The sequence below is a fragment of the Moschus berezovskii genome, chromosome 15 (assembly GCF_049115385.1).
Source record: "Moschus berezovskii isolate FMDL1 chromosome 15, NW_MosBer_1.0, whole genome shotgun sequence".
NCBI lineage: Eukaryota > Metazoa > Chordata > Mammalia > Artiodactyla > Moschidae > Moschus > Moschus berezovskii.
This window is the reverse complement of record NC_142474.1, coordinates 22,941,029-22,965,366: the sequence shown is the minus strand read 5'-3', so window position 1 is coordinate 22,965,366 and position 24,338 is coordinate 22,941,029. Positions and strand designations below refer to the sequence as shown.

The window sequence follows — 24,338 nt, the reverse complement described above, 5'->3', positions numbered from 1 at the left end:
GGTGTAAGAGATCCTCTCCCCCGTCCCCGCCTCCTCTGCCTGCACCCCTGCCTCCGCCTCTGCCCACCAGGCCCCGGCCCTTACAACTGCCCAGGACAGCTCCCGGGCAGCCGCTGCAAGACAGACGGACATCAGGTCGCCCCTCTCTGCTCCAGGTGCCTCTATCCCCTCCGCCGGCTGGCCCCCGCCTCCTCTCAGCCAGACAGGAGGAGGCATCCAGCAGCCCGACACACCTTTCTCTTCTTTCTGCAGCTGGAAAGACTCGAGTTAGACAAGCAGAAGCACACGCCTCCTTACCTCATGGCGACAGAAAACGGAGCAGTGGAGCTGGAAATCCCGAGCTCATCAACAGGTGCCAAGCAGGGGCCGGAGGTGGAGGGAGGAGCTTGGGAAGGGGTGTTTGAATCCAGAGCTGGGCTGGTGCTCTGGATTTGAAGTGGGAGTTCTGTGCCCAAGGCTTCTTTGTGTGGCACGTGGAGGACCCAAAAATCAGAATTATCTCTGGATAGGGTGGGACTGGGTCAAGGGCCCACAGGAAGCCTTCCCCAGAGAGGGGGAAAATGTGAAGTCCCCGTGGATGAGGCCTGAACACTCAGAGCAAGGGTTGGGGCGTGGGTTCAAGGCCCACCAGGGCCCAGAGCCTTGCACCTAGGGCCCCGAAGCCCAGACAGCTCATATTGGGATCCCATGGAATGGCCCCAGAAGTTCAGCGGGACAAGTGCTTATAAACTGTGGCCTGGGTGGGGACCTCGGCCCAGAACCTGTCCCTGGCCAGCCTGGCTGGGGAAGGGGGGTCTGAGGCTGGATCCTGACTGGTGTTTCACCTTCTTTGCAGATGTGGCACCAAAGGGTGCAGCAAGCGAAGGACCCCCAGCTGCAGAGAAAGACCCTGGGCCCCCAGATCCACAGAAGGATCCTGGGCCCCCAGATCCAGAGAAGGATGCTGGTCCCCCAAACCCAGAGAAAGAACTTGGTCCCCCAGACCCAAAGAAAGAAACTGATCCCCTCAACTCGACGAAAGAGACTGAAGCCCCGGCCCCAGAGAAAGGGGATGGGGCCTCGGCCCAACCCTCAACCAGCAGCCAGGGCCCTGAGGGAGAAGGAGGCCTGCAGGGAGAGCCTGCGGAGGGCTCTGCTGGGCAGCCGGCAGCCCTGCCCCAGGAGACAGCGACAGCCGAGGCCAGCGTCAAGAAGCCCGAGGTTGAGCAGGGGACCCCAGGCAGCCAGGACCCTGGAGAAGCCAAGGTGCATGAGAAGGTAGCAGAGGGCCGAGCAGCGAGCAAGAAGGGCTCGCCCCCCTTTCTGCACAGCCCCAGCTGCCCCGCCGCCATCTCAAGGTGAACGGCCCCTGCCTGGGCACGGGGAGGGGTCTGCGGTTCCTATCTGTCTCGGACACCGTCACCACATTCAGTGCTGGCTTGGGTAGTTCCCATGTTCAGCTCCTTCTGTCCTAGGCATCGGCCTGACCGCCTGGTCTTCCTGCAGAGATCAGAACTATGTGATAGTTCACAGAAGCCTGGAGTGTCAGGCAGCAGAGGACCTCAAAGACCCCTTCTCCAGGCATCTGGAGTCCAGAGTCCCCTTACCCCATGGACTTGGGTCTCACCAAGGGCGGGACTGAGATGTCAGGAGGAAAAGATAACTCATCTTCTTAATACAGTTATTGGTATAATATGGAAATATGACTAATAATCAGGCTGATAGATCATTACTAATACTCTTGAAGTGAAAAGTGAAGTGAAAGTGAAAGTCACTCAGTTGTGTCTGACTCTACAGCCCCATGGAATATACAACCCATGGAATTCTCCAGGCCAGAATACTGGAGTGGGTAGCCTTTCCCTACTCCATGGGATCTTTCCAAGCCAAGGATTGAACCCTGGTCTCCTGCATTGCAGACAGATTCTTTACCAACTGAGCCACAAGGGAAGCCCAAGAATACTGAAGTGGGTAGCCTTTCCCTTCTCCATGGGATCTTCCCAACCCAGGAATCAAACTGGGGTCTCCTGCATTGCAGGCAGATTCTTTACCAACTGAGCTATCAGGGAAGCCCACTATACTCTTAGAGCTATAATACAGCACCAGTCTCAAGGTGCAATCCATTAGCTTTACCTGAATGCCAATGATATAAGTGAGGTTATTAATGATATATTTATTGTAAACCACAATAATAACACTTACCATATCAGTTTGAACTATGTGGTAATATAAATTAGTATCATTAACACGTTATCAATTGTATCACCACAATTTTATGAATCAAGAGCTACATAGCCTCCCTAATTGTCGCCACCTAATGATTAACCAAATCAGCAATCCTATTAACAGTTGTTAATGATGTCTTAGTGCATTGATACTCAAAATAGCAACACAGACATGGGAATTCTCTGGTGATCCAGTGGTTAGGGCTCTGCACTTCCACTGCAGGGGGCATGGGTTGGTCGTTGGCATGGGTTGGAACTTAGATCCTGTGTGTCGCATGGCATAGCTGGGAAGAAACAACCACCACCACCACAGACATTTATGGTATTATTAACATCCCCGGATTTTATATGAAGTGAATTTGGATTCACCATCCCACATGTTTGGGGTGGGGGCAAGGCTGTATCAGCTCTAGATTGCAGACAAAGTTTTGGGAGGCCTGCCGGGGCAGGGGGTGGGGCTGTGGCTGCTAAGGGTGTCACCCTTCTGTGTTCTCACGTTTCAGCCTTGAGAAGCCACTGGCCAAGAAGCCCCTAGATGAAACATTAGAGCTCATCTTTGAAGGGGTGCCTGTGACCCCTGGCTCCACCGAAACTGAGCCAGCCAAGGTAGCAGAAGGAGAGAAGAGCCTCCCGGGAGGCAGCCAGAAGGAAGGAGAAGAGAAGGCTGCAGGCCAGGCTGGCCAGGATGGGGTGCAAGGGGACACCTCAAGGGGGATCGAATTCCAGGCCGCTCCCTCGGAGAGATCGGAGGTGGGGCCGGCCCTCAGTCCCACAGCCAGGGAGGAGGACTGCTTCCAGATTTTGGGTAGGCCGGGGCTTCCCTGGAGCCCAGGGAGGAGGGAAGGGGCTCCCTGTGTCTCCCCCGTCTCCTTGCTTAGAGCACTAAACCCTCCTGAGCCACCTCACCCAGGGTGATTCATCAAAGTGTCATCCAACCCCAGGAAGTCTGAGTTCCTAGTCCCCTTCAAGAGACGGAGAAATGGGGACTCAGAAAAGGGAGCACCCCAAACCCACAGCTAGAACAGGATATGAACCTGATTCTAGAGCTCTCTTGTTTATTTTCTTCCACATTGGCTAAAATGGAGTTAAAAAAAAAAATCAGACATGTTGGAGCACCACCAGTTCTCTGGACGGTGGGGTTTGAAGTTACTCTGTAAAAGGGCTCAATTGCCAGGCTTTAAACTGCATCCTGGACGGGTAGGGAGGGTCATGGGAGCCACAGAGGGTTGTGAACTGAGGAGCACAGGTGTGTGTGTGGCGGGGGGAGGGAGGCGGTGACCAAGGAAGCTGGGCACATGAGATGGGCAGGACCGGAGTGGCCTCAAGTGCTGATGGTTTATTCAGAGAGCAGAAGGGAGCCATTGAGCATGAGCAAGCTTGGCCAGTAGGTGAATAGGGAAAAGGCCCGGGCAAGGGTGCAGCAGGCCTGGGGGGTGGGGTGAGATGGGGTCAGGAGAGCCCAGAGTGTCCTGACAACCCCCCTCCTCCAGGCCGAGGTGCCCTGGGAGACCTGCCAGTCTGCCTGGTGAGCGGCATAGTGCCACCCAGACAGGGTGGGAGGGCCTGGCGGCTGGGCGGCAGCCAGGAGCCCTGCCTCCTCCCCTGAGCAGCGGCACAGACCTCCAGGGCCCACTCGTCCCAGCAGTCACAACCTCGAGGCGGACCTGAACAATCTCCAAGGGCCGTCTGATTTATAACCAGCCGGCTTCCCTTCGGCCTCTTGCTATTTATAAAGAGGTTTCCATTCCCGGTGACTCAGCCTGTCGGCGTCCAGGGCCTGCTGTTCCCCGTATTGTCACTAAGTGGCAGCAGGTCCCTACCAAACAGCTCCATCCCTGGCTCCTCGCCGCCCACCCCTGCCCCTGGGCCAGGGCCAGGGGATACCCATTCCACAGGTGGTGAGAGTTTGTGGTGTTTTTAGAGGGGGTGGTAGGCAGGTCCCATCCTCGACTCCTTCAGACACAGTAGCGCCTATCTGGCCTGGCGCTCCACCATTATAGTTGAAAGTGAAAGTTAGTAGCTCAGTCCTGCCCAACTCTTCAACCCCGTGGACCGCAGCCCATCAGGCTCCTCTGTCCATGGAACTCTCCAGGCCAGAATACTGGAGTGCATTGCCATTCCCTTCTCCAAGGGGTCTTTCTGACCCAGAAATTGAACCCTGGTCTCCTGCATTGCAGACAGATTCTTTGAGCCACCAGGGAGCTCACAGTTGCGAATCCCCCACCCCCACCCCCGCCCCACTCCGCCCTTTTTTAAATGGAAATGCAAAAACTTTGGGATAGAGTCTTCATACCTTATAATGTGGGAGGGTCTGAGGAGTCCAATCAGCCGTCCCCAGTGCTGTGCCCTGAGAAGCTGAGCCCCCCTCTGACAGAGGCAGAGGCCTCCCAAAGGAGGATGAGTGTTGTTGGCAGAGCTGACATTGGAAACTGAGCCCCTAACCTCTATCCTGGAGCCAACTGACCCCCAGGTATCACTTGGTGAACACCCCTGGATGGGGTCCAGGCCAGGCAGAAGGGCATGGTGCCAGGGTGAGTCCTTAGCAGTCCCAGCACTGACCAAAATGGCTCTGCTCTGCTCCACAGATGACTGCCCGCCGCCTCCAGCCCCCTTCCCGCACCGCATTGTGGAGCTGAGGCCCGGGAACATCAACAGTCAATTCAACCTGAACTCCAAGGAGGCACTGGGCGGGTGAGAGCTGGGGCCCCGAGCCCCTGGCCCACGGGTGGGAGAGCGTGAAGTCCGCAGGCCTTACATCTGCCCCATGGGAGCCCCAGACATTCCGATCAGACATGAGCCCCATGGTCACGACTGCTTCCATGTGGTCTCACTTGTCTGTGTGCAGGCTGTCACACGGCTGGTGTGTCAGTCACTCACACAAACACACCATTGGTCGTTAGGTGTTTCCCATAGGAAGCATGTAATACTGTCCTGTCTGTCTCAGTTTGGAGTACCACACTGACCCCTTCAGGGTGATCCTCTGTTTTGTTAGAAGTCCTGAAGTTCCCTCTCCCGGGGCCTGGTGGCCATCTCTTGCCTGCCTGTGAGGTGCCCACAGGGGCTGTCCTTTGATGAGCCTACCCTTCCTAAGCCTGTGGTTTGTGCAGGTCAGCCGTGGTCTCCGCAGTAGACCTCACATTTGGGGAGGGTATTGGAGCTGGCCAGGATTCCCCCATCTCACAGGGAACAGAGCACAGGTCCCCCTCCCACTTGGCCTTTGGAACTCCCTTACTCTCAGCCTCTTCCCTCTCCAGCGGCAAGTTTGGAGCTGTCTGCACCTGCACAGAGAAGGCCACAGGCCTCAAGCTGGCAGCCAAGGTCATCAAGAAACAGACACCCAAAGACAAGGTAGTGTGGTCGGGCTGTGGGGAGGGGGAGGGGATGCTTGGAGCGGGTGCCTCTCACCTCCTACCACCCACACGTCTGCACCAGGGGCCGGGGGTACAAAGCTTGATGCTCCAAAGACATCACACAGATCGACAGATAGACAGGCGGACAGTCCTGCCATAGGGGCCTGATGCCCCTGACCATAAACTTCACCCCTCAGTTGGTGAATTTAGCTTGGGGACTTCCCCTCCAAGCCCTCTGGTTCAAGTCAGTAAGTGCTGATAAGCACAGGCTCTGGGCCAGATGCTATGCTGTGCACTGGAGGTCCCCGAGGGAAGCCAGGTGGTCCCTGCCCCCCGAGAACAGCAAGGGAAACAGGCCTCAACACCAGCCCGGGCCTGGTTCAGAGCAGTGTTCGTTCAAGGAGTGAATGAATGAGGTATAGATTCGTGTGGAGCGAGGGAGTCGGGTGTGTGAGGAGGTGATGGCAACCTAGCAACCCGGCATGGTGAGAGCTGCATAACTCAGGAGAGCTAGGGCGTGAGGGTGGGGAGAGGGATTGTCACAGTGGGGTCTCCTGACTCACCCACAGGTCAGCAAAGAGTCTCCTGAATGAAGCCTTTGAAGAAGGAGGAGCTATTTTCCAGTGGGAAAGGCAGGGGAGAGATTTTCAGACAGAGGGGACTGTAGATAGAAAGGCCTGAGGATCAGAAATGGCAGGTGGGAACCCTTGAGCCGAGGTCAAGGCCAGGGGAGCAGAGACAGCATGGGCAGAGGCCTGGAGCCCAGAGGGAGCAGGAGAAGCAGCTCCGGAGGAGTGCTGGGAAATCGGAAAGATTTTCTACGTGACTCTTTCTCTGTTGCTTCCACTTAATGGGGCTTGGGTACCAGGCCTGTATCATGGACCTGCCTCAGTGGAGATGCTCAAATGTGATGTGTAAATTAATTGGAGTCAGCTATTGATTGATTAATTATTGGGTACTTTTTCTGTGCTGTGCACTGTGCCAGGTGCTAGGGAAATGGCATCAAACAAGGCCTAACATGCTAGAGAGGAGGAACAGACAACTAAAACCAAACCAAAACATAAAAAGTGTGGTGTCTGGAGCCGAGACAGTGTTAAGAAGACAAGTAAAGCCAGGAAGTAATAGGGTGTGTGGAGCCGCTCAGATAGGATCAGGTGACATTAGGCTTCTCTGAGGAAGTGGAAGGTGAGGTATTCCAAGGAATGGAATAATGGAAAATGGAACAGTCCAGGCAGTGATCCAGTGCTCTTGGGGGGACAGGTCTAGGGAGAGACCTGATCTGTAGCATTTGACAATTTCCTTGGTGTAAATATTCCTACCATGGTTGGTTTCAAGCTATGGATGTGACCACCAGCTGGCAGACTTTCTGAAAATGACAAATAATGGCAGCTGAAACTAGGAAGGCAGTGATGGGGGAGCTGAGAAGTGATTGGATTTGTACTCTACTTTGGAGGTGGAGTCAAAGGATTTATTGACAGGTTGGATGAGGGGGTGTAAGGAAGCAAGAATAAGAGAGAACCCCTGGAAAGCTCCTAGCTTTCTGTCCTGCACACTGGGGTTAAAAATGACAGCCTTTTGCTGATGGACATGCTGCGGGCAACTCAACTGTGGGGAAAGGGCAGTATCAAGGGTTTAATTTTGGACATGAGAGATTTGAGCTGCCTATTAGGCATCCAAGGGGGTGGGACTGGCATCTGGAGTTCAAAGGAGCACTTGGGGGTGGAGATATGTATTTGGGAATCAGTCACATCTGGATGAAATTTCCAGTCATGGGACTTGAGAATGCCCTGGGAGAGAGTGTAGAGCAGGGAGGGCTGAGCGGGAAGGATGGGGCCCAGGATTCAGCCAGCAGGAGGAAAAAAACCAGCAAAGCAAAGGAAAGCTGTCCCAGCAGAAATGACTGTGTGGTAAGGACAGGCTGGAGGGTCAGGAGAGAGATGGGAGGCGAGGAGACCAGCGAGGAGGGGGAGGGCAGCAGTCCAGGCTAGGCCCGCCCCGAAGAGGGTGGAGGGCGGGGAGTCATGATGCTCCGATGGTACCCCTGATGCTCCTGGTCCCCAGGAAATGGTGTTGCTGGAGATTGAGGTTATGAACCAGCTGAACCACCGCAACCTGATCCAGCTCTACGCGGCCATCGAGACCCCACATGAGATCGTCCTCTTCATGGAGTAGTGAGTGTCAGCATCAGAGTGGGGGCCTGGGGTGGGGGGGGGCGGTGGGCAGCAGGCCCAGAGGCAAGCCTGTAGAGGGGTCTGTGCACACAGCATCGAGGGCGGCGAGCTCTTCGAGAGGATTGTGGACGAGGACTACCAGCTGACTGAGGTGGACACCATGGTGTTTGTCAGGCAGATCTGCGATGGCATCCTCTTCATGCACAAGATGAGAGTTCTGCATCTGGACCTCAAGGTACTAGGGGTGGGCGGCCTCCCGGAGGGGTCAGGGTGGCATCGGACCACCTGAGGTCACTGCTGCAGCCAACCATCCCTCCATCCCCCATGACTCCGACTCCTCCTCCATCCAGTCCTTCTAGCTGTAAGAGTCAAAACAGGGGACACATTAGAGAGCAGGAATGACTTGGTCCCAGCCCTATCCTAGTCTGGAGTTGTTGTAGTACTTGTTGAAAGGGTCTCTTGCAGTCCTGTGAGCCCCACATATAACACTAACTGATCAGTGTTGTAGGAGCACCTGCCTCTGTGTAGGCCCCTGATAGGCACCGCTAATGTTTGTTCACTTATTCCACAAATACATGTTGAGGGCCCACTAGATGCCAGGCAGTGTTGGTGGTGGAGACCCAGTGGTGAACAAAATAGATAAAAACGCCTGCCCTCATGGAACTTACGTTCTAGAAGGGGAATCAGGAACACGCATCAGTAAGTATAGTGCTGGGCTTCCCTGGTGGCTCAGCGGTGAAGAATCTGCCTGCCAAACAGGAGATTCAGGTTCAGTCCCTGGGTTGGGAAGATCCCCTGGAGAAGGGAATGGCACCCCACTCCAGTATTCTTGCCTGGAGAATCCCATTGTCAGAGGAGCCTGGCATATTACAGGCCACGGGGTCGCCAAAGAGTGTGGGACACGACTTAGCAACTAAAACAAGAACAAAAGTGCAGTGTCAGTGCAGCAGTATACACGGGGCTGCTGCTGCTAAGTCACTTCAGTCGTGTCCAACTCTGTGCGACCCCATAGACAGCAGCCCACCAGGCTCCCCTGTCCCTGGGATTCTCCAGGCAAGAACACTGGAGTGGGTTGCCATTTCCTTCTCCAATGTGTGAAAGTGAAAGTGAAGTCGCTCAGTCGTGTCCGACCCTTAGCAACCCCATGGACTGCAGCCTACCAGGCTCCTCCATCCATGGGATTTTCTAGGCAAGAGTACTGGAGTGGCGTGCCATTGCCTTCTCCGATACACGAGGCAGGCGCTAACAAAAATGTGTGCTGAGAGAACATTTATGTTCTTGCTCGAGACCTTGCACATAGCAGGTGAGGGAGAACAAATACTGGGTTGGCAAAAAAGTGCGTTTGGGTTTTTCCCTAAGATTTTATGAATCCCTCCAAGTCTGATCAGCTGGCAGTGGCCGTGGTGTGGAGTGGGCAGGAGCCCCCTGAGTGCCAGGTAGCCCCATCCTTATGGCAGGCATTAGTGTTTGTGGAATCAGTGGGAAGGCTAGTGGAGAAGGTGCAATCTGAACATTGAGGCGGGTGAACGCCTGTCAGCAAAGTGGACAGTACTTTCATTCATTCATTTGGTAAATACATACTGAGCACCTGCTTCTGTGCCTTTGTGCGCTGTGCAAAGTGCGGGGCATGGTTGTTACCCTCTGGATGGTGAGGACATGACCCTATCCCCTGGAGCCTGTGGGGTCAGTGGTAGAATCAGATGTAATAACTCAATGAATAGATCATTTTATTTTTTTGTTAATTTTTTAAAATTTTTGACTGTCACTCAACCTGCAGGGTCTTGGATCCCCCACCAGGGATCAAACCCATGCCCCCTGCAGCGGAAGCGCCAAGTCTTAACCATAGGACTGCCAGGGAAGTCCCTTAGATCAATTTAAACCACTAAAAGCATTATGAAAAAGTGCGTGAGTGTGACAGGGAGACATACAAGGTGGAACGGAAGAAGCAGGTAAAGGCAGGAGCATTCAAGGTCCAATACAGGAGACGCCACTGGTGCTATTGTGGACTAACCTCTCCTCTGTGCTTACTAGGGGTCAGAGGCACTCACGGTGTGTTTAGAGTGTGTGGCAGCCCTTTGGGTCAGGCGTGCTGTTATCATTCCCACTGACAAGTAGGGAGTGAGGAGGGTAAGGGAATGGGTTTCAAAGGGGCCATTCTGACAGCAGGGAATTTAGGAGGCGGAGAAGGCAATGGCAAGCCACTCCAGTACTCTTGCCTAGAAAATCCCATGGACAGAGGAACCTGGTAGGCTGCAGTCCATGGGGTCGCTACTAGTCGGACACGACTGAGCGACTTCACTTTCACACATTGGAGAAGGAGATGGCAACCCACTCCTGTGTTCTTGCCTGGAGAATCCCAGCAATGGGGGAGCCTGGTGGGCTGCCATCTGTGGGGTCGCACAGAGTCAGACACGACTGAAGCGACTTAGCAGCAGCAGCAGCATAAGCCAGGAGAGATGATGGGGCTGGAACCCATAGCAGTGGGGGAGGAATGGGAAGTGGTCAGATGACGGACACATCCTGAAAATAGAGTCAGCCGGATTTCTGACGGTTTGGATGTGGAATGGAAAGTGTGCAGGTGCCTCCTGAGTCTCTGGGCAGAACTCAAGCCTGCATGAGGGCATTGGAGGCTGCCCTTCTCCGGTAAAAGCCATTTTCCTTGGGGTAGAACAGGGTCCCTGATTAAAATGCAGTGTCCTGGGAAGAAGTTCAACTTAAACCTCTGTGTCCTAAAGGTGATTTTTTTCAGGATAGCAATAAGTTTTTCATCAATAAAGGGTTTCATGGTCGAGTAGGCTAGGTGAACCACAGCCTGAAGCCCCTCCCCAGGGTCCCAGCTGCAGGGCTTTTCAGGAAGTCCCCTGTCCTCATCCTCCAAAAGGAGATCTGGATCTGTCTGGTTTCCCCTGGCAATTGTGTCCTTGGAGGCTTTTTTAATAATATTTTTTCTCTTTTTTGAAATTTGTTTTTGGCTGTGCTGGGTCTTCATTGCTGTGTTTGGACTTTCTCTAGTTGCGGTGATCAGGGGTCACTATCTAGTTACGGTGTGAGGGCTTCTCATTGCAGTGGCTTTTCTTGTAGAACACAGGCTCTAGGTGCATGGGTTTTAGTAGTTGCGGCTCTTGGGCTCCAGAACAGGGGCTCATTAATTGAGACACATGGGCTCAGTTGCTCCGAGGTGCGTGGGATCGTCCAGGACTAGAGGTTAAACCAGTGTCCCTTGCATTGCAAGGACCACTGGACCACCAGGGAAGCCCTCCTTGGGGCCTTTTTCCGTCCTTCCCGTGTTTCAGTGGAGCCCTGTTGGGCTGTTGAAGTCACTAGCATCCTGCTCTGAGCGCAGCAGTGTGAAAGGACCTTCAGAAAGCATCCTGTTTGGGGCCTCAGATCAGATTCCACAAAACCCAGATGAAGAACAGAACCCTGTTCTTCAGAACCCAGCTGGGTCAGGAGATGGAGGCCCTGGGGAAACTGGAGGACTCCCACCCATATCAGCGGTCAGCACCAAGTCCCTCCAAGCCGTGTGTGGCCATATGGCCAGGGCTTCCAGTGTTTCAGGTGGTGCTGAAAATCAGGGTTCTTGTGCAAAATCTGCCTTTTAGCCATCATTATGACTTACAACATTTCTGTCCCACAACCTCAGATGAGTCCTGTGTCCTTGTGTTACCTGAGGAGGAGATGGAGGCCCAGCGCGGGAGGGCTTAGCCCTTCAGTGACCTCACGTGCTCACCCATGCTTGGGGTGCCGGATTCCAGGAGTCTTGGCTGAGCACCTACTGGGCGCTTTGTTAGACGCTGAGGGTGGGAAGCAAGGAGCCCTCTCAGGCCTCCAGATCCCCCTCTGTGTCTGGAACAGGCAGATCTGAGGGTCTCTGATGGGGGGCTATCCACTCTGGCAGCCTGGGCCTCTGGTCCAGGGAGCCTGGGACTTGGATGGACTGGGATGGGGAGGGAGGGTGAGCTGGGTCAGAGGTCAATCCAGGTCACCCCCTTCTCCTCAGCCAGAGAACATCCTGTGTGTCAACACCACGGGCCATTTGGTGAAGATCATTGACTTCGGCCTGGCACGGAGGTACCACCTTGGGTGGGCGGGGTGGGTGGGGCCAGGGGAAGGTGGGAAGGTGTCTGGGAACGGGCTGGGAGTTGTGCTCTGAGCTCTTGGCCTGACCTCCAGGTATAACCCCAACGAGAAGCTGAAGGTGAATTTTGGGACCCCGGAGTTCCTGTCCCCTGAGGTGGTGAATTACGACCAAATCTCCGATAAGACAGACATGTGGAGCCTGGGGGTCATCACCTATATGCTGTGAGTGTTGATGGGGTTGGGGCACATGGGTGGGCAGCTGAGGCCAAGATCACTTCCACCTCCCCACTCCCTCAGTTGGGGTTTGCTGGGCATTGGGGGTGCACTCATCATTCCTCTTCTTCACGGTAACCTTGGGAAGCTGGGGTGATTATGGCCATTTTACAGATGAGAAGAGTGAGGCTCAGAGAGGGGAAGTGACTTGCCCAAGGTCACCCAGCCAGATTCAAACCCAGGTCTGTCCCACTTGAGAGGCTGGAGGTCTTTTCAGCTCACAGTGCTGCTTCTCAAGATCTGTCGCATCCCCGACCCAATCTGACCTCCCTGCCTCCTGCCATCGCCTCCCTCCAGGCTGAGTGGTCTCTCCCCCTTCCTGGGAGACGATGATACAGAGACCCTGAACAATGTTCTATCAAGCAACTGGTACTTTGACGAGGAAACCTTTGAGGCCGTGTCAGACGAGGCCAAAGACTTCGTCTCCAATCTCATCGTCAAGGACCAGCGGTGAGGCTCACCCCCCAGGACATGAACCCCATGTGTGCAAAGTCCAGTGCGTGTGTGTGCCGCTTGGGAACTGGGCTGGGAGGTCGGCGGGAGTGGTGCCTCCCAGGCCTGCCGCCTCCTCTCACCATGCCACCCCCTCTCCACAGGGCCCGGATGAGCGCTGCCCAGTGCCTCGCCCACCCCTGGCTCAACAACCTGGCAGAGAAGGCCAAGCGCTGTAACCGCCGCCTCAAGTCCCAGATCTTGCTTAAGAAATACCTCATGAAGAGGCGCTGGAAGGTACCGCTGGACTGCGGCGGGGAGGAGAGAGGGCTATGGGGTGGGAAGGGTGCTGGCCCCACTAGCCCCGTCTTGGCCGGTTCTGTCTGGAAAACAGAATTGACTTTTCTCTCTTTGTCCTGGGCTGGCTCCTGCCCTGGGCGGTGGCCCTCCACTCACCCCCTCCACCCTGGGGAGGGGCATCCTTTTATGGTTTGGGCTCAGGAAAAGGTCTCTGACCCCATCTCAGGCTTCTTCCCTTCATTTCACAAATATTTCTTGACCATCTACCACCTCGGGGCACTGGGGACACGGCAATGGACAAAGAGAGTAGGATTTCAGTCTTCCTGAACTTACTTTTGTTAGAGGGTGGGGAGTTATTAAAAGGAATTAAGGAAGGGCTCTTTTGGCTCAGACAAAGAATCTGCCCGTAGTGCAGAAGACCCAGGTTCGATCCCTGAGTCGGGAAGATCCCCTGGAGAAGGGAATGGCAACCCACTCCAGTAATCGTGCCTGGAGAATTCCATGGACAGAGGAGCCGGGTGGGCTGCAGTCCTTGGGGTCACAAAGAGTCAGACACGACTGAGCGACTAACAGTTACACTTACTAGAAAAAGATAAGAATGGTCAGGAGTGCTGGGGAGCGGCTGTGCTTCCAAATAAGGTGGCCAGGGAGAACACACTGAGAAGGAGCCTGTGAACAAAAACCTGAAGGAGATGAGGGCTGAGGCAGGCTGGTATGGAGGGGGAGTGTCCCCAGGCAGTGGGAACAGCTGGCGCAAAGGCCCTGAGGCAGAAGAATGGTTGTGGAATGTGAGGAACACGTAGGAGGCCAGTTCCTCTGAGTGGAATAAGCAAGCAGAGTCGGACACGACTGAAGCGACTTAGCAGCAGCAGCAGTAGGAGAGGTGTCCGAGAGGATGGGGAGGCAGGGCGTGGAGGGACTCAGCCACGGTGAGGGGCTTTTTCTTGGAATGAAATAGGAACCAGTGGACTGCTTCCCAGGTGGGTAGCGCTAGTGGGAAAGAACCTGCCTACCAACGCAGGAGACATAAGAGATGCGGGTTCGATCCCTGGATCAGGAAGATCCCCTGGAGGAGGGCATGAAAACCCACTCCAGTATTCTCGCTTGGAGAATTCCATGGACAGAGGAGGCTGGCGGGCTACAGCCATGGAGTAACACAAAGTCGGACACGACTGAGCGACTTAGCATGCACACACACACAGCCATGAGCGGAGCGGTACTCAGGTTTGCTGACGGGTCTGTTGAGTGAGACAGGGCATCCTGGAGGCTGTGGTGTCACGGCGCCTCCTGTGGCCATTTTGGGCACTGCAGCCTCCCTGGCCAGGGGCCCTCCTGGGACGAAGGGGACCTTGGGAGACACACAGCCTGTCCTACAGCTTTCCCCCTGCTGCGCTGCTGACTGGGACCCCTCTCCCTCATCCCTCAGAAAAACTTCATTGCTGTCAGCGCTGCCAACCGCTTCAAGAAGATCAGCAGCTCGGGGGCACTCATGGCTCTGGGGGTCTGAGCCCCGGGGAGCAGCTGAGGCCTGGACGCAGCCGTGCAGTGGCCAGGGCTGAGGCCACACAGCCCAGAAGGCTGGAGCAGACGGGCCAGATCGCCGGGCCAGGCTGGCCAGGACAAGGCTGCGCCAGGCTGGGAGGCTCGGGGCTCCCACGCCCCCGCGCAGTGACTGCTTCCCCGACGTGAGCCGTCTCAGATGTGGCCTGACTCCATCCTGCTAGCGCCTCCCCAGACAGGGCTCTGGCCCCCAGCACAGCCTGGACGCCACGGGCCCTGTTGTTCCTGCCTGGCTCCCCTTCTCAGAACTGCTGCTCTGGTGACCCCTGCTTGGCCTCACCTGGGGCATCCCTGGCCTGGGCTTGCTCCTAGCTAGAGTGGGAGGGCTGGGGGTCCTGGCATGTGGGGCTTCTGCAGTTGTGGGTGGGAGGCCTCGGTGGGCCAGGACGGCAGACGGCCGATTTCTAAGGCGCAGCTGCCCGGGGAGACAGAGCAGGCTTTGTGAAGGAGGGCCTCCGTGTCCCTACCCGCCTGTCTCCCCACTCCCAACAGATAAGGCTTAGCACACACCATCTGGTGCAGGGCCCGGCCCCCGCCCACCTTCGTTGCGACCACCAACACACAGGAACTCTGTGTGAGAGAGAAGACGCCCAGCCCAGGCCTGGGTGGAGGGGGAGGGGAGAGGCCTGGGGGACAGGGGAGACCACCCCTGAGCTTGCCTGAAGGCCAAGCCAGCCTAACCCAGCCACTCCGGCCCCCATTCCAGGGGTCACCCACGGCTTCGGAGGATGGTGTCGGCAGGCCCGAGGAGTGGGAAGGCTGTCGGGCAGCCCCCAACCTGCTCTCAGCTTGTGCCATGTAAATAAATGTACAGGTTGGAAGTGGCCCCTTCCCTCTGTGTGTGTGCCCCTGGGTGAGGTCACAGCTGGCCACCGTTCATGGAGCACTGCCATGGGCCAGTCACTGTAGCAATACTTTGAGTATGGTGTGGTGGTTACTAATGCAGCCTCAGGAGCCAGACTACCCAGTGCTTGATCTGGGCAAGTGGCTGCCCACTTTGTACCTTAGTGTGTTCATCTGTGAGAGGTCACAGTACCAGCCAACATTTATGGGAGACTACTCGGAGAAGGCAATGGCAAGCCACTCCAGTACTCTTGCCTAGAAAATCCCATGGATGGAGCAGCCTCGTAGGCTGAAGTCCGTGGGGTCGCTAAGGGTCAGACACGACTGAGCGACTTCATTTTCACTTTTCACTTTCACACATTGGAGAAGGAAATGGCAACCCACTCCAGAGTTCTTGCCTGGAGAGTCCCGGGGACGGGGGAGCCTGGTGGGCTTCCGTCTATGGGGTCACACAGAGTCGGACACGACTGAAGTGACTTAGCAGCAACTGTGCGGACACGACTGAGCGACTGAACTGAACTGAACTGAACTGTGTGTCTGGGCTTCCCAGGTAGCTAAGCTGGTAAAGAATCCACCTGCAATGCAGGAGACCCCAGTTCGATTCCTGGGTCGGGAAGATCCCCTGGAGAAGGGATAGGCTATCCACTCCAGTATTCTTGGGCTTCCCTGGTGGCTCAGACAGCAAAGAATCGGCGTGTAATACAGGAGACCTGGGTTCGATCCCCGGGTCAGGAAGATTCCCTGGAGGAGAGCATGACAACCCACTCCAATATTCTTGCCTGGAGAATCCCCATGGACAGAGGAGCCTGGTGGGTTACAGTCTGTGGGGTCACAAAGAGTCAGACATGACTAAGCACAGCACAGCACTGTGTCTGGCTCTATTAAGCACTTGTATGCCTGTTAACTCATTTATGAGGTTACGAGGTATATATTATTCATATTATACAGAGGGGGATACTGAGGCTTAGAGAGAAGAAGGAACTTGAAGGCTTTTCAACAAGTCAGAAGCTGGGGCTTGAAATGGACTATTCCACCTCCCACAGCAAGGCTCTGCCCATAAGTCCTCCCTGCTTCTCACCAGAACAATGTGTAGGCAGATAGCAGAGTCTCCAAGTGGAGCCAGGAGTTCGGGCCTGCAGCGATGGGGGTCCCCTGGGAGGCCTAGGGAGAGAGCCATTCTCCAGTCTCACCCACAGGCCTCAGCCCTCCTCTCCCCAGGCCTCTGCTGGAGGGAGCAGCCTGGAGGGCAAGAGAGCTTAATGCTAATAGAGCACAGCCTTTGTGGCTGTGAGCACAATTGAGTCGATTGAGGCCTAAGAGGGGCTTCAGCAGGAATGGCAGCAACAGCAGCTCCCATGCACTGAGCTCCGAGGGGGCATGGCCCAGATCCTGCTGTGTGTTCAAGTGGCTCTGGTCCCAGCAACCCCGCGTGGTGGGCAGCTGTATTACCTTCATTTCTCTTGACGGAGCAGCCAAGCCAAGGGAGATGATGCCACTTGCTCAGAGTCACATGGCTAGCCCAAGGCAGAGCCAGGGTTTGTACCCAGACAGTCTGGGACCAGAGCCCCCACTCTGAACCGCTGCACTATCTGCCTCTGTGAAATCTTGGATGGAGACCTTGACCGCTCAGCCTTCCAGCCCCTGCTTCCATGATCGCTGGCCAGGAGGGCAAGGCCAGGTCCTCACCCCACCCTGCCCTGTTCCAGCAGATGGGTGTGGAGTTCCCCTGCCACAGGTGCCACGTGGGACAGGATAAGGGGGCTCTGGGCTCTGAGCCTGCTGTGGGGGTGCCCAGGGGAGCCTGTTTTAGGCTCTTGGTGGGACATGTGTTATGGGCAGGGACCCTAGGGCCATGGATCCCTTGCCTGCCTGTCTGCCCGCCACCTGCTAGCTGGGCCAGGCCTGTGGTTTCCTCCGCGTTCTCTCAGCCGTGCTGGCCCCCACCCAGGCTGAGCCTCGGCCACACAGCGTGATGATGAGGAATGAGTCACCGCCATAGTGGAGGGGTAAGGAAATGAGGTCCAGCCAGGGCCGGGATCCAGCTGGGGAACCCAAGGCCAAAATGAGCAGGCTGCTCAGCGGGGACAGGAGAAGCTGGGACTAGAACCCAGGACCCCAACTCCCAGCACAGGCCTCATTTCCCCCTCTATGAAACAAAGGACAAAGGTTCAGAGGACATCCTCAGCACCACTGTCCTCTGCCACCCCAAGGGCCATTGTGACAATCGGGAGATGGGGCAGGGGGCTCAGTCACCATATTTCACAGCTGAGGAAACAGGTTCAGAGAGGGAAACTGATCTGCCTGAGGCCACACAGCAAATGAACGTTTCCTGGGAAGGAAGCCCACCCAGAGCCACGGAACAGGGCTGATCATTGCCTCTTCTGTCCGTCCCTTTTCCCTCCAGGGAGCAACCTCACAATCCTTTTCATTCATCAGATGCCTCCTTTGGTCCTGGTCCCTGGAGATAAAGGAAACAATGGGGGTTCAGAGAGATTTTGCTCCCCCAGGGCCGCAGAGCACACCCAGGAGAAGGTTGGGGTGGCAGTCTTTGGTGTGGGACTGAATCTCTGCCTGTCTGAGCCTGGGATCCAGCCCTGTGACTTTTACTAGCGCTCCCCTCCCCAGAAGCCTTGGAGCTGCCCTGATGGAGGGAGTGGAGCCAGAGCCAGGCCCAAAGCTCAGGGCTGGGGCTGGGGTTCTGCAAGTCCCAGGCAGCAGACCCTGCCCCTTGCTTGGCATGCCCTGCCCACCCCAGTGCCTGGGTTGTGGGCTCCCCCTGCACAGTACCCATCATGATGCTGATGCTGTAACCTTCTCTGCAGGGAGCTCTGTTGTCCCATGGGGCCAGGGCCACCAGCTGCTCCTGCACACCATCATAGGCAAACCCCTCCCCCTTCCGTGGGCTCTGAAGGGTTAACACCCTCAACAAGACAGCTCCTCGACTGGTCCCAGCTCTCTGGTCTCAGAGAGCAGAGCAGAAAGCAGTGTTCTCCAAGACTATTTCCTGCCTCTGGGCCTTGGCCAGACCCACAGTGACCACCCCCATGGGTCTGAGGCCACATCTGGTTTGGATTACTCCAGGGCTGGTGACGCTGCCTTTTCCTGTCGGCATCCAGTGGCCTTGAATTCCACCAGCCACCTTGGACCCAGCAGGGCAGCTGTGGGAAAAGATTCAGCCAGTGACAGGGCCGCCCCGAGGGTGTGAAGCGGCCAGGGCTGTCCTGAGGGATGTGCCCACCTGGACCAAGCATCCGTTCATGCAGCTGCCCACACACTTGTTCCTTCCTTCACTCTGGTGGGTGTTCTTTACTGAGCACCAGGCACCACACCAAGTGATTCCCATGTGTGCACTCATTCACCCCACCCTGTGAGTGTGTATTTCAGCAGTTCGGGGCTGAGGAAACCAAGGCACAAGGAGCTGACGGACAAGTGCATGGATTCCCAGTCAGTACATAGTAGGGTGAGGATGCAAAGCAGGCGGCCTGTCTTCAGACACATCCTATCACTTCACTGCTATTTCTTGAGACCCGTTTCCAGGCCTGGCCTTAAGCCAGAGCCTGGAGATGAATTAGTCATGGCCTCGGTCTTTGGGGAGTTCACAGTCTCTGGAACCCCTGGGCTGGGAGGTTGGGGATTGTAGTGACGCTAGAAGGGCATGGAAGAAGGCACTTGCTTCTATTCTCTCCTCTCCAGTGGGAGTGACAGCCAAGCTGAGAGCAAACAAGGAGCAGGCCTTTTCCAGATAGAGTGAGGCGGGTTGTTCCAGGCAGCTCCAAAGACTTGCAACTGAGAACAAGCTAGTCTTGAAGCATCCCAGGGGGCTTCTGCAGATGAGGAAGCAAGAAAAAAGTCTGGAGAAGTTGGCAGGAGCCTCAAATGCCAGGCTGAACCCTAGCCATAGGGAACCATGGAAGGGTTTCACATGAAAAAGGGACATGATCAGACCTGTGATCATGATCGCTGCAGTCCGGGACATCACTGAGTGGCAGAGAGAGACTGGAGGCAGGGAGAGGCCAGAGGGAGGCTGGGGCATGACTGCTTGAGGGGTCTGTAAGGACTGTGGGGACAGGAAGAGGGAGGTGGGGACAGGAAGAGGGAGCTGCAGACCTTAAACACCGCCAGGGAGACCAAATGATGACAGACTGGATGCAGGTCAGGCAGAATGGGGTTCACATGGACCTGTGCACCCTCTCTGAGCCTCAGTTTCCTGTCTGTAAAATGGGATGATAGTACCTGCCTCCCAGGGTCAAAGCAAAAGTGACCTGAGAAGTACAGATCAAACACCTGGCCAGGCTGCTGAGTTTACGTGTGTCCCACAACTCTCTCCACTCCCTACTCTGTTCCAGACAATATTTCAGGTGTAGAGGACAAGCAGCCAATAGACAAAAACTCCTGGCCTCATGGAACTTCCTTCTTGGGAGACAGACACTGGGCTGCAGTAACAAACTTAGAATGAGTTGGTGGGGTGGATGGGGGACAGGGTGGTCAGGGAGTGAGTCCTGTGGGTGTTCCTGGAAGACTGGTCCAGGCAGAAGGACAAGCAAGTGCAAAGCCTGTTTGGAGTGAGGGTGGGAGAGAGTGCAAGAGGAACCAAAGCCAAATCATACAGGCCTTTGAGAACTTGGCCTCTGGCTCTGGCCAGGAGCCCCTGGAGGATTCTCTGAGATTTAATCCATGGCAAATGGATTTATCCGTTTATCCCCTCAGCACACCTTTATTGAGGGCCTGTTACATGCCAGTCAGTGGGCTGGAGAAGTGGTAAAGTGGATAAGGCAGACCCAACCCCTGGCCCCAGAGGCTTACGACACTAAGGCAGAGATGTAAGAAAAAGCGAATACACACAGAGATGCATAGTTCCTCATTACAATAGGTGCCAGGTGGAGGAAACACATGGGATGCAGGGATGGGAAAAAAATCTAGAGACACCCATTCAAATCAAGGGGTGAGGGGAGGCTTCTCCCAGGAAGTGATATTCAGCCTGGGCTCTGGATGCTAAGAAGTCAGCCATGGGGAGTGAGCTTTTCAGGCGGAGGGAACAGCGAGTGCAAAGGCTTAGCGGAGTCAGCTGCCTTAACTCACTCGGGAGAGTCAGTCTCCTCTTGGTCTCCCAGAGAGATCAGGGCACCCTGAGGACTGCGGTCTGGAGGAGGCAGCCTTTCCAGGGGCCAAAGGCAGGGTTCTGGCTGGCTGTGGGACTACATGAGCCTCTGGTCTGTTTTTAGCCCAGAACCACTTCCTCTAGCCCCACCAGCTACCTCCCTGAGTCACCACCCAGTTACCAGCAGGGCAGGAACGGGGGATTAGGCACCTCAGGGTCTGGACCTTCAGGGACAGTTTTGCCAATGAAAGGGGCGGAGAGGACTGGGCTGAGGGTACAAGGCCTTCCAGCGGGGCTCTTCCATGTTCTGGTAGTTGACGTACCATGTAATATTAGTTTCAGGTGTCCAATTTCATTCATGTTGACTGAACTGTACACATATTGTGCAAGATGAGATTTTCCCATATGCCAGTCCTTGAGAATTGAAATCTTGCTCCATTTTACAGATGAAGAAACTAGTACTCGGAAAGGTGAATCTACTTGTTCAAGGTCACACAGCAAGGAAGTGAAGACGCCAGGAATTGAAGCCAAAGTTTCATCTCATAACAATCTCTCCTCTCCCTACACCCCCCACCCACCTCCACAGTAGCTAGAGCCTCCCCTGGGGGGTAAACCAGGTTAAGAAACAAGCCCCCAGGACCCACGTATTTATTTTGCTTAAACACATACATTGCTGTTTCCATGGGCCAGACCCTGTTCAAAGCACTTTGCAAATATTAATTCATGTAATCCTAGCAACAATCCCATGGATGTAGGCACTGTTAGTAAATTCACATTTTTCAGATGAGGGAAACCCAGAGAGGGGAAGCAACTTGCTCAAGATCACACAGCTGGGAAGGGACAACTGGGACCTGAAGCCAGACAGCTGGGGTCCAGAGCCCTTGCTCTTACTGCCTCTGGCAGCCTGGCCTCTTAGGAGTGATGGGAGGGGATGTTTAGGCCAAGGCTTGGATTCCTGGGTTTGAACCCTCCCAGTAGGCGGACATGCCAGGCTAGCCGACATAGCCTCCGCCGACATAGCCTCCCCCGTCCTCCTCATCAATGTGGTGGCCCCAGAGGGCCCACGCTCTAAGGGAGAAGGTCTCCCCACGCTGGCCCAGGCGCTGTCTGGGGTGTGGGAAGGAGCCTGGAACTCTGGGCGGTGGAATGCTGTAAACCAGGGAAGGAAGCGGGTGGGCGGGGAGGCGAGGGGGAGATAAGATGTGGAGGGTGGAGAAGCAGCTGAGGAAGGCCCAGCCCTGTGGGTGGGGGCAGCCTCCCTGGAGGCAGAGAGAGCAGAGACCAAAGGACCAGCAGGTGAAGAACTTCCTGACAGCCCTTCAGAGTTGCCAAACTTGGGTGGGAAGAGGCCAGCTCTGAAGGCACCCCACGTGATACACACTGCTTGATGTGGAGGGGAGTCAGAAATGGGGCGGGAGACACACTTTCAGCCTCTGATAGTCCAAGAATCTGAGTCGCCGTGATTAAAGACTCTGGAATATTCTAAAGTACCACTGGTTCTACCGTTTTAGATTTGATTTAGCCTGACTCTTCAAGGCCACTCAGCACCCTTTTGCACTCTGACCTGCTGAGGAGAAGGAGTGGAGGTTGGGAGCCCCTCCTGGAGACAGACCAGCTTCCAGTGTGGAGAATCAGAAGGAGAGGCTCCTGTCCCCCTAAGAGCTATACAGTTAAGGCAGCAGAGAGGTACTCCTGCCCTGCTGTGTGGCCTTGGGCACGTCACTTACCTTCTCTGGCTTGGTCTGTCCATCTGTGCCAAGGTGCTTTCTCTGGGTCGGCCCAGCTTAGGCATTCCAAGTCTCTGCTGAGCACGGTCCTTCCCGTCAGGTGGGAGTGGCCAGGCAGGAGCCAGAGGGTGTCTGTTGGTCACGGAAAGTATGTGAGGGCAGGAGGCCCAGTGGGTGGGGTCCCTGGGCTGGGCAGCAGGCAGGCAGAGGGCAACGTGAGACCATGGTGTCTGGTCTTCCTGGTCCAGCGCCTCTGGGAGGGGATCCCTTCCAGTCTGTCCCCCAGGTCAGCCCCATCCTGGGATCTGGGTTCAAAGAGTCAGGCTGTGCCTTCCTGACTGCAACCCCCTCATCGGGCAAAAGGAATGAAATCAGGGCCCAGAGAGATGGGCGCCAGTCCAGGCTCACACGGCAAGTCCAAGCAGGCTCTGAGCTCAGGGTCCTGCTTAGGCACTGGGGCTGAGGGGCCCATCTTCACTTCTAGACTCTTTGAGGGGACCTGAGAGGGACATGGAGGGGGCTTGCCCAGCTCTGGGTGTGGCTGACCCCTTTGCCTGTTCCCTTACCGCAAGTCGGGGGCAGGGGGTGCAGTTTCTTCTCCCCAAGCCCCCACCCCAGTTAGATGCTAAACCTCCTCCAGGGGTGGGTGGAGCAGGATGCCGAGGCTTGGGCTCTCCTCCCGTTGGGCCGGCCTCCCCATCCTCCAACTAGCTCCAGGACACAGGCTGGGAAGGGACTGGGGTCACCAGGTCTCCACAGGAATGCACCACAGGGAACAGCACCCGGCAGCGGCCTCTTTCTCTGATCCAGCTGAGATAGGACCCCGGGCCCCTGAATCTGTCCCTGTTTGTCTCTGAGCATCTCTCTGCCTCCTCTCTCTCACACACATACCCTGAGTGGTACTGACCCACACAGGCACACCCTGCGGTATGAGCCTCTCCTCGCCGTGCCCTGCACTCGTGGGGCTCCATCCTGTCCCCTTTCAGCCACACGGCCACCCGAATGGGACAGGACATCCCCCCACTGCTCCATGGGTTCCAGGCTGGGGCCCGGCACGCACGGTGGGGAGGGTCCCATACTGGCCAGGCATTTTTCCACCCCCTTCTGGCCGCACTGAGCCCCCCACCCTGCAGGTCCCCCCTCCACCCCAGCTCTGGAGTCTGTGGGAACCAGACAGCTGGGGCCGTCCAGCCGGGCTCGCTTCCTCCCAGGCCTCAGGGGACTGGCTGAGGGAGGAGGGAGCAGCAGAGACTGAAGCCAGCGTGGCTGCCTGCCTGAGAAGGGGGTTTCTGGAGGGAACTGGGCTGCCTGCCTGATGAAGGGGTCTCTAGCCTCCTGGGTATCATCCTGTGGGACCCAAGAGCCTCCAGCAAAGAATCCTTGGCTCCTGTCTTCTCTCCCTACACCCGTGATCCACACAGGGGACTGAGGTCCCGGAAGAAAGCCATCTGCTTCAGCAAGCCTGGTGTTGGAGGGAACAGTGAGGTTTCAAGTCCCTAAGTCTGTTCCTCTGACGGGGGCCACGGAAATACCCACTTCTCCTGCTTCCACCCAAGGGGGCAACTGAAGAAGGTCAAAGGTCAGGGCTTAGTCTCTTCTGAGCTGTACCCTGGATAGCCATCCCCTCCCACCAAGAGGGAAATGTTTTCTTAAAGAGACACCAGGAGACTTCAGAGAGCTGTTGGCTCAGGGAGGTCTCCCAGTCACGTGGGAAATCCAGACAAGGGAAGTGTGCCTGCCTTTTGAGCCTTGGGCTCCATGTCTGTGTTAGGGGTGAGGGGTGGCTTTTTAGCCCTGGCACACCAGGCTTCAAAAAATGCCCCCCTCCCTCTGAGGGGGTCACCCTGTGTGCCACCCTGCAGCCTCAAACTGCAAGGTAGGATTGGTTGGGGGGTGGGGGTGGGTAGAGCCACACAGACCTGGTTTTGATTTCTTCTCTGCCACTCATTTGCCATTTGGAGCCAGAGCTAGTGAGCCCTGAATTCTTTGAGCCTCAGTTTCCACCACTGTAAAATGGGGATAACATTCTGTACCACACAGATATATACATATGAGAAGACATATATGAGCCCAGGACAGGATAAATACCACAGATGGTCACAGGCATTGTGGCTGCTCATCATGAGGGAGCCGAGTCACAGACTTTGGGGCTGGAGGATCAGCCCCTCAGTGCTGCCCAGCCCCAACCCTGCTGGGCATCTCTCCCGATTGCATCCCTCCTCTCTCTCTCTCTCTCCCACTCCCTGCTCACCTTTCCTCTGCCTTCCTGGGAACCCCCCTGAGAAAGTCCCCAGCAGTAGAAA

General features: G+C 55.9%; 1 protein-coding gene and 1 long non-coding RNA gene across 3 annotated transcripts; one reads left to right on the top strand and one right to left on the bottom strand.

Moving 5' to 3' along the window:
• On the top strand, nucleotides 1–15,192 carry MYLK2 (myosin light chain kinase 2). Its single transcript, XM_055435146.2, has 13 exons — nucleotides 1–155; nucleotides 253–352; nucleotides 836–1,337; nucleotides 2,705–3,006; nucleotides 4,787–4,892; nucleotides 5,456–5,549; nucleotides 7,613–7,722; nucleotides 7,816–7,957; nucleotides 11,723–11,793; nucleotides 11,896–12,024; nucleotides 12,373–12,525; nucleotides 12,672–12,804; nucleotides 14,234–15,192. The coding sequence occupies exons 2-13, from the start codon at nucleotides 301–303 to the stop codon at nucleotides 14,312–14,314; spliced, it is 1,875 nt and encodes a 624-aa protein (XP_055291121.2). The 5' UTR covers nucleotides 1–155; nucleotides 253–300; the 3' UTR covers nucleotides 14,315–15,192.
• On the bottom strand, nucleotides 7,894–22,732 carry LOC129562141 (uncharacterized). Of its 2 annotated transcripts, XR_008687117.2 has the most exons (4): nucleotides 22,602–22,732; nucleotides 22,036–22,167; nucleotides 8,391–8,470; nucleotides 7,894–8,081 (listed from the first exon to the last, which is right to left on the bottom strand). It is a non-coding gene; the product is annotated as an uncharacterized LOC129562141 (long non-coding RNA). The 2 variants fall into 2 exon arrangements; XR_016039131.1 differs by lacking the exon at nucleotides 8,391–8,470.
• Nucleotides 22,733–24,338: the final 1,606 nt, after the last annotated feature.